The sequence below is a fragment of the Cricetulus griseus genome, chromosome 2 (genome assembly GCF_003668045.3).
Source record: "Cricetulus griseus strain 17A/GY chromosome 2, alternate assembly CriGri-PICRH-1.0, whole genome shotgun sequence".
NCBI lineage: Eukaryota > Metazoa > Chordata > Mammalia > Rodentia > Cricetidae > Cricetulus > Cricetulus griseus.
In genome coordinates, this window is record NC_048595.1 from 416282238 (window position 1) to 416293686 (window position 11449).

General features: G+C 39.5%; 1 protein-coding gene across 5 annotated transcripts in view; it reads left to right on the forward strand.

Moving 5' to 3' along the window:
- Positions 1-11449, forward strand: part of LOC100770975 (partitioning defective 3 homolog B) — a 1032377-nt gene that overhangs the window by 557142 nt on the left and 463786 nt on the right. For all 5 annotated transcript variants that reach the window (XM_035440979.1, XM_035440980.1, XM_027397031.2 and 2 more), the window contains 3 exons: positions 4552-4677; positions 6062-6420; positions 9866-10005. In XM_035440979.1, coding sequence (XP_035296870.1) covers positions 4552-4677; positions 6062-6420; positions 9866-10005 — 625 coding nt within the window. The remainder of the gene's footprint in view (positions 1-4551; positions 4678-6061; positions 6421-9865; positions 10006-11449) is intronic.

Below are 11449 nucleotides of genomic sequence, written 5' to 3' on the forward strand. Positions count from 1 at the left end.
CTTGGAGCATCCTTGAGAGTGACGCATAGTAAACAAGCTCCTCGGCAAAGATTTTTAACATATTGTTAGACAAATGTCACAACTGAGTGGGTTTTTCTTTTACCATTATAAAATATTCTTCAATGAATGAAGATAGTAATTCCAATTTCTTCATATACATAGGACTAAGACCAATAAGCATTCCCATTCTAGTAGTGATTTAGTTGTAGAAGAAAAATGTGTCTTTCTGTTAATTTTTTTTCTAAAATACAGTTCAGATCACTAAAGAATTCATCACATCCTTTTGGAATTTTAAAGACATTTGCTGATAAATCCATACTGGCAATTTAAATTGTGGCAATATGTCTTGAAATCCACATCTGACTGGATATAAAAATCGCTTTTACTTATGGGAATGAAGTGGGTGCCACAGAGCTGGCAATTCAGTTGGCTGTATAGAAGGAGAAGTGGCTTTAGTCATGATATTTGGGTTGGCATCATCTTCAGCAGGTAGCCATCTGCTACCTGTAATTGCAAAGTCATCACCTTAGTTTTCTCCCATATAACATCTGACGGCAAGCTCTTGCTGGAACGAACTGTCTCTAAAAAGAAGTGAAGTGGAAAGCCAGTGGCTTTTTTGTCTGGTTTCCTGTGTGTGTTAATAAGTGTGTTTATATATGTTATGGGTTATGGCAGAGGACAGACCAGGGTTGTTTTTGACAGACAAGGTGAGTATTTATTCAGTTCCCATGAGAAATCCTAATGGCTTTTGGCAGAAGTGTACTGATAGGGCTCTGTGAAATACCAGAGTGGTTAAATTGCCAGGCCCTTTAGTTTAATGAACCTGGAATAGAACAGAGGATCTATGCAATTCCCCAAAATGAAAAAAATATCCACAGTGACACTCACCATCCTTCATTCTCAATAGTTCAGAAAACAAGCTCGCCCTCCAGATGAGAGATCCCCTCCTCTCACTTCCGATGAGGACAGGATATATTGATCTCCCCTTCTTCTTTGGGGTTCTGATTCCTAGCACATGTTCTCCTCACATAACCTCCAGCTAGCCCCTAAACCTGTCTGTATAAAGATCTCCCTCACCTCAAGGTTATGGGGATTAAATGACATTAAAAACATGACAGCTCCTTGTAAAACCCACTACCTATGAATGCAGAAATTGTCAGTGTAATGATTGTTTGGGATAAAGCAGGAACAGTCGGCTTCACAAATGAGGGTTCATTTAAACTCATGGTCAACTATACAGCAACTTGAAGAAATGGTTCTATTATATTTTGGGGTATCCACTACTGATATAGAAAGGAAATTTAATTTAAAATCATATGGAAATAGAGACACGAGCCAATAAAAGTTAAGAAGTAATGAGTACAGGCTGAAACAGCACACTTAACTCAACCCATGTGTCTTGATGTAATGGCCTATAGAGCCTGTCAGACAAGTGTCTGCCTTCATTCTGCCATCTGGCTTCACTGTGTGAGCATGGGGGCTTGCTTAGGTCACAGTGCTGTGCTTTAATTTCCTTCCATTTATTAGTTTGTTTCATTATTTTAAATTAGAATTTACATTTAATTCTTTATTAAGACTACTATAATTGGCTTTGCATCCAGTGTTTTGTTTTGTTTTTCATTAAGAAAAATATGGCCACACTTGTTACTAAATGAGAAACTTGTTCTAAGAACATCTGAATAAAATCTGGGGGCTACTGTGTGAACTGAAGTCCCCAGGAATTCATTAGATACCAGCGCATGGGGACGCTGGATAGTGCTTGTGTTGAGGGCCATTGGCCTTCCCAGTTTTGTTGGTTTGTTTGTTTTGTTTTGTTTTAGGAAAGAAAATAAACACAAAACCCTAAGTCCTTACAAACAAATGAAAAATCACAACATTTGTTTTTAAATGTCAGTTAAATTTAAAGAATTAAAACACTAATTTTTTCACTGAAAATAGATAACGCACTTCCATTTCATAATAAAGATACCTCAACAGCTACAGATCAGGGGGAAGGAAGAGATTCCCAGTGTGAGGAAAGAAGTTTGAGTGGCAAGCAGTGAGTTAGCAGGATGGCGCAGCCACAGGATTCAGTGGGAACACAGGGCTGGCACAAAGGTCAGGCACAAGAGTCTCAGCGATGATTAAATGAGCAAGAAGCAGTTGTCAGGCCCCTTAACCTGCTGGGAGATTGAATTTTGAGCATCCTTTTACACTATCAATAGTTGTCTTACCCTATGATTGCACCACTAAGCATTAATTGTTAAGTCCGTTAAGTTTTTATCTCAAATAAAGCAGCTATCATCCCACCAGTAAGTAAAAGTAGATAGTGTTTTATAAGCTTCCTCACAGTGGTAGAGATGACGTCATACTGCAGGGAATTTACCCCTTCCAGATAATAGGGAGGATGGGATGGGTTTGTTGCTGGAGACCAAACTAATGAAATCAGTCAGTTTTACATTTTACCAAAATTACCTCTGACACACAGGTTTTACAGTTGGGCTTATTCTGTCAATAAATTTTTCATGGGAAGTTGGGTTATTTAGATCAGCGAGGTTCACATAGCATGCTCCAGCTGTAATATGCTAGCTAAATTGCAACCCAGTGGCCTGAAAGAATTAATTCATCTCCCAAAATGTGAAATTAAATCCTAGGGAGTAACATTACATGACTGATGATGTACTGAATTAAATTAAAGGAAGACTTGAATGCTTGTTAAAAAAATATCACTTACATAAACTAGTTTATAACCACACGTGAGCCTCCTAATGGATCATGTTATGGGGATGCCACCGTAACAAAAATCTAAACTTCGAACTATCAGAGAGCAGTTTAATTTAGAAGAAAGCACGATTTTGATCTAATTCTCCCTTCTTCATGTCAAATAGTTTCACATTAGTATTGTGCTGGGAAAGGAAGGTTTCTCGATTATGTCTGATTAATTTGGTAAAGTTCTAGAGCGAGGGGATGAAGCCAGAGACGCCGCCCACACTTGCCAGGATGCCCTGGAGCCCTTCCTTGCAGTACTTGGGGAGACTACCACTTGCTCAGCAACAGCAGCAAAGGCCCACTGTGCTGATTTAACATTTCTGAAGGAGGAGCCTGAGTTTCATTGTGTGCACCTTGTCTGTTGGAACCTTGAGATCCTCTGAGTTCATTAAATGAACTGAAGCCAGAGGCAGAGGCTCAATTTTTTGGCCATCCAGAGAAGGTCCTTTCTCCTGTGCTTTCATTACAGGCTGCCCTTTTTGCTCAGCTGACCTTATCATTTATGCTTAAAATGTGCTCATATTTTATTTAGATTTGAAATTTAACACAAAAGGGACTATGTAATATAGCACACTAGGCTCTTATTCAAAAAAAGGTGACTAAACAGAATAATAAGGGGACAGGTTTATACGGAGACTGCAGTTTCTCCACACCCTGCAGTTACCTCTGGAGTCACATCTCTCTGTCTCAGTGTGACACCGTGAGGCCTGTGTCAAGCCACAAAGATAAAGGACATCACCAAAGTGAAAAATGGCTAAAATCAGTAGAGGTTCCATTTCTTGTGGTAGACTTAGTTTTAGATTCATGAAAGTGATAGAGATCACATGTGTGAACACACATAAACACATATGCACATAGAGCCTGCATGTGAATTTGAGAATCTGTGTCCACATTATTCCCAAACAAAACAGCAGGTTCCACCAACTGCAGTCTGAAGATACCAATAAAATCTCCTATCTGTACTGAATGCATACAGACATTTTTATGTTATTATCCTCTACACATTACATTAGCTATTTCCATAGCATTTACATTGCATTGGATTTTGTGGGTAATTTAGAGATAATTAAAACGTAAAGAGGGATGCAAATAGTACAGCATTTTTCATAAAGGATTTGAGCATCCACAGAGTTTGGTACCCAAAGGGGATCTTGGATACTCCATGGATATGGAAGAATTGTAGAGGAAATGTAACTATCATTTACTATAGTTTCCTTTTTATTTTATTTCCTTTTCAGTCCCTTCCCCCTTCTGACACCGATTTAAAAGTCCAAAGCCCCTGGGTATCCTCTCTGAATGCGAGGCTGGTCCTGATTTTTGATGTTTGTTTCCTTTTTAATAAGCAAATGACTAAACCATGTAATAGGACTGCAAAACATGCTGGCAATGTCTAATCCTCTCACCTCACCAGCACCAAGTTTCTACCTTGCCACTCAGGCAGGCTGCCTTACAGTCAATTGTGATGCCTCCTCTCAGCTGCTAGCCTTTCTTGGTATAGTCTCCATTGAGCCCTACTGGTCTTTCCTAAGTTCATGGCAAATGTATTATTTATGATATGAATATTTGTCTTCTGGTAAAAGTGTGTGCATGTGTGCACCTGTGAGTGTGTGAGCCTGTGTGTGTGTGTGTGTGTGTGTGTGTGTGTGTGTGTGTGTGTGTGTTTGAAAGATGAACCATTTGGCTAAATAGAAGCATAATCTGCTTGGTAAACAAAAACCAATACTTATTTCTGAATAGCTGCAAGAGGAGAAATAATGAGGACATTGTTACTCGGAAGTTTTATTTCAATCTAAATGTTTCTAGGATCCTCGGACTCTTCATCCGAGGCATTGAAGAAAACAGCAGGTGCAAACAGGAGGGACTGTTTCAGGAAAATGAATGCATTGTAAAAATCAACAATGTGGAACTCCTGGACAAAACTTTTGCTCAGTAAGCATCTTTTCATTGTTTATTTACTTTATTATTCTCTTGAATATTTATAATCATTATTGAGCTCATTATGACCCAAATCATAGGTGGAATGTCAAGCCAGGTCCCTTTAAGTGACCCTTGACCATCCATTTCTGGATTCATTTTATATCTTGACATACTCAGAGGTGGCCAACATATGTGCCCAATGTCTACAGAGGTTGAGACACAGAATGCAAGGGGCCTTCCTGCCTGCCTGTCTTTCTGGGGCACCCATAAATGAAAGGGTTTGTTTTTCTTGGGCTATGGGTCAGTTAGACTGGTATTTACCACTGGCTCTTTTCACAGACAATTAATTCAGATTATTAATTAACATCCTTGATTCAGTCTTCCTTAAACTGTAAAAATCTGTGGGTGATGTCTATGAGGACTCGATGAATAATAGAAACAAATTGTAAAAAAAGTGAATTTAAAATGTTCTACCTCAAGAAACCATATTTCTGAATGTGAAAAATATTACGGGGAATACATGTTTCTCCCCAGGAATTATAATATGGAAAATCCAGCTGCATCTAGCTATCCATATCTACATATAAAAACATCCATATTGATGGGCATTGCCATTTTTGAGGGATTCTAAGTTAGGCACATAAGTAGTAATGATCTTTATTAATAATCAGTAGCCTATCTGGCCTATGAGCCAAACTGCTCATAACACAGCATCTCTCTGGCCATTACTTATCAATATTGGGGGCTGGTGGCTGCCAGTGAAAGGCATGTAGCACTGGCTACTATTAAGGCATAGAGTGAAACGATGTCTTCCTAAAACAATTTATTATATTCAGCTATTATTGAGCAGAATTATGATAGTTATTAATAATTATGTTATTTGCATATTTTGCTGCCCTGTATTGCAAAGGCTAGGGAGCTCAATGGTCCCTGTTTTACCAAAGTAGAAACTGAGTCATAAAACACCCGACTTAGAGTCAAGTAAAAATAATCAATTCATCCTCTGATTTTTTTAAAAAGGATTTAAAATCACTTTAAATGTGTGCTTCAGTAATTAATTCTAGTAAGATTTTCCTACTTAGAAACACTTGAAAGCTAGAAGTTGTCAGTTAAGTTCTTTAGTCTGTCTGAGCATCCACTTGGGTTTGTTAAATATAAGCCAATTACATTTGCTTTATGTAGTTGTTAAGAAAACTAAACTAGAGGATTCTACATGGTCATCCTGTATGTGTACCTAGTGTGAAGGCACTGTGGTGGGCAGGTAGTAAGCAGTGAGTGGGAGCTCCTTAGCAGAGTCACACTGTAGTGATAACCCCTCCGGTACTATGAGGCTGCGTACCTTAGAAAGTGGTTTGCCAGAACTCAATATCATTCTGCATTTATTCACTCTTTCAAGGGCCCAGGATGTCTTCCGCCAGGCAATGAAATCCCCCAGTGTGGTCCTCCATGTGCTTCTGCCTCAAAACCGTGAGCAGTATGAAAAAGCAGTCATTGGACCACTGAACATCTTTGGCAACAGTGATGGGGCTTCAAGAACAAAGGTTCCACCTCCTACCCGTGGGAAACCAGGATTAAAGGCAGTAACTCTGACAGGAACAAACAGTCCTGAAGCAGATGAGTCAACTTCCCCGCAGCAAAGCAAAAGCCCCCGAGTTCCAAGAATAGGAAGAAAAGCTTCATCTCCCTCACTCTCCCCTCTCATGGGGTTTGGCAGCAAGAAAAATGCAAAAAAAATTAAGATTGACCTAAAGAAAGGTAATTATTAAATTGTGCTTAATAGCATTCTATTATTGTACCATGTAAAACTGGTTAAGAGAAATTCATTAAGGTTAATGTAGTTAAGTCTCTTTTTATTTAATCGTATCAAAGAATACATTTGAATGTATACTTGGATAACTTAATCTTTTTAAAAAAACTGTAGTACTTTCTTCTTTTCTTCTGCAAAGTTTATATTATTTGAAACAAGATGATCATGAGGAATGGAGAGAATCGGTGCAGACTTTATAGAAGCCAAGCAAATTTTGTGACAGCTCAATACTGAGTAGTCATGGAAGTTGATTGTCTTCATTTGGAGCATAAGTTAGTGGTTGCTTTAAAAGGCATCCTCTAGGCCAGTTCAACAATAGGGCCTCGGGCTCTCTAGAATGTTTTTTACATCACTGAAAGGTTTAGTCTTCAGAAAGACAATAGATAATGATTATTAATTTCAGATTCAACACTACATTTCTTGAAGATAGTCCAAATTTCAAGGCTGCATGTAACCTTTCTTAATCTTTTTCAACTTTTTGTCAATTTCTAGTGCAGAGCAAGTATCCTGGCCACGTGTGTACAAACATATTGGTACAGCATTATTGTACACATGCCCATGTATCCATGCACTCTTGTGTTCCTGTTCATTCCCTACTTATTCCTTACCCACCTCCCACTGTAAGTTCCTAAAATCCTGTGGTTTCTCAAGCCAATTCAAAGACTCTCACAGGTTTTTTCACTAAATTAATAATTTAACGACCACCAGGAAACTTTTTTTAATTCTTTAATTACTACTCATATTTACATATCCATCCCCCCCATTCCCCTGCCCTCCCATTCTCCCATGTTCCCCACCAACCCCCTCACCCACCCCCCTAATACTCCCCAGGGATAGTGAGGCCCTCCACAGGGGACCTTCAAAGTCCATCATATCATTTGGGAGAGGGCCTAGGCCCTCCTTGCTGTATCTGGGCTGCAGTAGTATCCCTCCATAGGGAATGGGTTCCCAAAGTCCATTTGTGCTCTAGGGATAAAGACTGGCTCCACTGAAAGAGGTCCCATAGACTATCTTGGACTCCTAACTGGCACCCACTTTCAGAGGTTCTCCATGCTATCAGTAAGTCAGGTCCACTGTTTCTGTGGGTTTCTCTGGCCCCATCTTGGCTCCTTTGCTCATCCCTCCTCCCTCTCCACAATTGGACTCCAGTAGTATGGCTCAGTGCTTAGCTGTGGGTGCCTGTTTCTGCTTCGAACAGCTACTGGATGAAGGCTCTAGGAATGGTAACCAAGGTAGGCATCAATCTCATTATAGGGGAAGGGCATTAATGGCATCCTCTCCACCACTGCCTGGCTTCTTAGTTGGCGTCTTCCCTGTGAATCCCCTATCATTTTCCCTGTGCCAGACCTCTCTGCAAACCTGTACTGTCTCCCTCTATCAAGGCATCTCCTTTCTTACCCTCCCCTATTCCTCCCCTGTCTCAGTCCTCTTGTTCTCGCCCCTCATCCCCTTCTTCCCTTCCCACCTCCTTCCTCTCCCCCCTCTCACTTTTGGTCAGGGGTTCTTGTCCCCATCCCCTTTTTCAAGAGACTATGCAATCTTTCTCTTGGGGTCCTCCTTGTTTCCTAGCTCCTCTGGCAGTGTGGATTGTAGATGGACCTTAAAAATTATCTTATGAAGATGATACACAACAGGAAACTTTTAGACATTGTGAATTTCAAAAAGAACACATAGATGTCATTAGTATATAGAAATTATTCTGCAAAAATTTCTCAATCAAAATTTTATTCACTTATAAAAATATTATCTTGGGAATAAAGTGAGTTGAAAAGAAGGCACAGAGGTTGATACACATATTTTTAAATCATTACAGTAAGTCATGTCCAAATACATTATTGTATACCAGTAACCTACCAATATATTTGAGTTAGGTGCTTTAAGATAAGAGAGATGAATCATTCACAGGGTCACCAAAAGATATCCTGAAGAGGAGAGCCAATCAACAAGGATGCATTGCCTCTGTCCACATGTGAAACCATAATAGGCATGCCTTAATAGATAAATGGCTATAGGAAGGAAGAAAAAAATTACAGTTTTTGCTGGGGTTTTCAGCCAGGGCAAATTTGCATACTGGAAATGTCATTGATTGAAATTAGGATTTTAAGTAGATGAGGATATTTGATAATGGCAGGATCTGGATTGAAGAGGGAGAAACACAGCAAAGTTTGAAATATTCATAGTAATATTCAGGAGAGAGAGAGAAATGTGGAGACACAGAAAGATGAAGCGGTGAGAGGAGAGAGGACAAGTGAACCAAAGAGATGCTAGCTCCATCCCATTAGGTAATGATAATGAATCAAAGAGCTGAGAGACTGGGGGGACAGTGGTGTGAGTTCTAGGGGGACAGACATGGTTGAATGAGAGAGAGACGAAAATAAAAATGTTAAAAATCAAGGGAGAGCTAATTTCTGAAAATGATAATTAGAAAGTATCAGAGATTGATAGGAAATAAGGCCAAGTATGGAAGAACTCTTGGCCATGGTCATAGGAAGTATGTCTATCAACTTTCTAAAACTATAAAAAGAAATATGAAATAGTAGGAGGTTTGGGAGCTCAAATTTTGGAAGTTTCAGTCCAGAGCTTGTTGGCGGGTTGCTTTGGACCTAAAGCAAAGCAATGGAGCATGATGAGAATGATAGAACAAGCCTCTCACTTTCTAGCAGCCCAGAAGCAAAGAAAGAGAAGCATGAGGGGGGAGGGGGACCATAGCTCCTTGTGTTCCATATCCCTAATGGCATGCCACGTGTCCCTAACATCCTTCTACAGGCTCCATTCCCTAAAGGTTCTACCACATCCCAGTGTGTTACAGGCTGGAGGCACAGCAGACTTTACTCATGATGGAAGCTTCAAGGTTGCTTACAGTTAAGAAATCTGCATATATCTTTAGACAGGGTTGAAGGAAGAAGTTGGAGATTTAAGGCAACTGGGAAGGGACAGCAAGAGTCTTTGGGGACAAGACAGTGGCTATAGCAATGAAGCAATCAGGACATGTGCAGAGGGTTGAGCCACAAACTATTCATTTGATTGAGAGACCCACAAAACTCCAATGGAGGAGATCATAGGCTTGGGAGGAAAGATGAAGTCAAGGGTAGATTACTGAGGAACTGATACTATGGACATATGGATGTCATACATTGTCTTCTAGAACCTGAATTAACAAAAGTGTTCTATGTATATATTGGATCCTAACTTCACTTTGATGCTATCATTGCCTGTTCAGAACTGTCATCCTTATTTAAAACAGGAAAACCGAGGGCTGTGTAAAAATCTCCTGAAATGTAAATAATTGACTTGATCTGCTTTAATGTAAACTAGGCAGAGTTTACTAAAGGAGTGAGTGTAATGCAACCAGTGTTTAAGGAGACAATATATCTTTCTGGTCTTGCATGCTAGGCCCTGAAGGACTTGGTTTCACTGTAGTAACCAGAGACTCTTCTATACATGGTCCTGGTCCCATTTTTGTAAAAAACATCTTACCAAAGGGAGCAGCAATAAAGGATGGCCGCCTACAATCAGGAGACAGAATATTGGAGGTAAGAATTGAAGTTAATGTCTTCAGTAAAATGTTTCTTTATATTTAAGTAAATAAACACAGAGACATGTGGTGATCCTTTGTTTGTGATCTAACAAATAAATCTTACCTGAAGATCAGAGTATAAAGCTAAGCCACTAGTTAGCCATACAGGCAGTGGTGGTGCACACCTTTAACCCCAGCACTTAGGAGGCAGAGACAGATGGATCTCTGTGAGTTCAAGACTACCCTGGGCTACATGAGATTGATCCAGTCTAAAAGAGAAACAGAGTCAGGTGGTGGTGGGTCACACACCTTTAATACCAGCACTAGGAAGGGATATGGCTGGGCAGAGAGAGGAATATAAGGCAGGAGGAGACAGAAGAGCAGCCATTCAGTCTGAAGATTCCTAGAGATAGGATCATTCAATTGGTCTGAGGATTCATAGGGGCAGGATCACCGCTCTGGTCTGAGGATTTAGTAGAGGTAAAAACTAGTGTCTGGCTGCTCTGCTTCTCTGATCTTTTAGCATTAACCCCTATATCTGACTTCAGGTTTAATAATTAAGACAGTCACTTGCTATCTCTTTTTGGTCCCAGTACCCTCTAAAACTACAAACATGGCATTGTTTTTGCATATAAATGATGCATTAAAGTGTCAATTTGTACAGAGGAAGCAGACACACATACACACACACACACACACACACGCGCGCGCGCGCGCGCGCGCGCGCACATGTACAAGCACACGCGCATACACACACACACACGTAACAACAATCAGTGAAAAGAGAGGCAAGGTGGGATATATGAGAAGGCAAAGGTTTGGAAGATGGAAAGTTAAGGTGAAATGATATAATTAAAATCTCAATAAATAAGAGAAAAAATTGTCACCTACATGATTTATAATATCTAACACAATCCAAATGCTACTTAAACAGTATGTCTTATTTAGAAAATGATGACAAAAAGGTTTGCCAGTGTCCAGTATACATACAACTTTGTCAGTGTTTTTTTTTTATCTGAAGTTGATTAAATTTCTACTATTAAATTCACAGATATTGAGGGCTAGCTAGATATAAATGTTTAATTTCTAATGCAACATATATTGGAAATTAGTACTTGTAAACAAGATAATGACTTCAATTATAAAACCAGTTAATGAGATGCCTAACTGTAGATGTCCCCAAGATCAGAGATGTGGGACAAAATGCTAACATTTTCCTACTTCCTTCTTTCTTTTGCCTGTGGTATTTGAGTTAATTTAGGAGTTTATTAAATACTTAGTTGGAGCTAACAATTTCATACTCTCATGCAAGTCTCTGTAGTAGTTTCTTCAAAACTTTGAAGGGTCTCCTATCGTCACTGTCATATCCAAATCAGTATTATCTACACTAAGGCAGGAATAAGGAAGCTGAGCTGGTTTTTCATAGACAAGTATTTAAGTACCCATCTATGAGTCTTGTT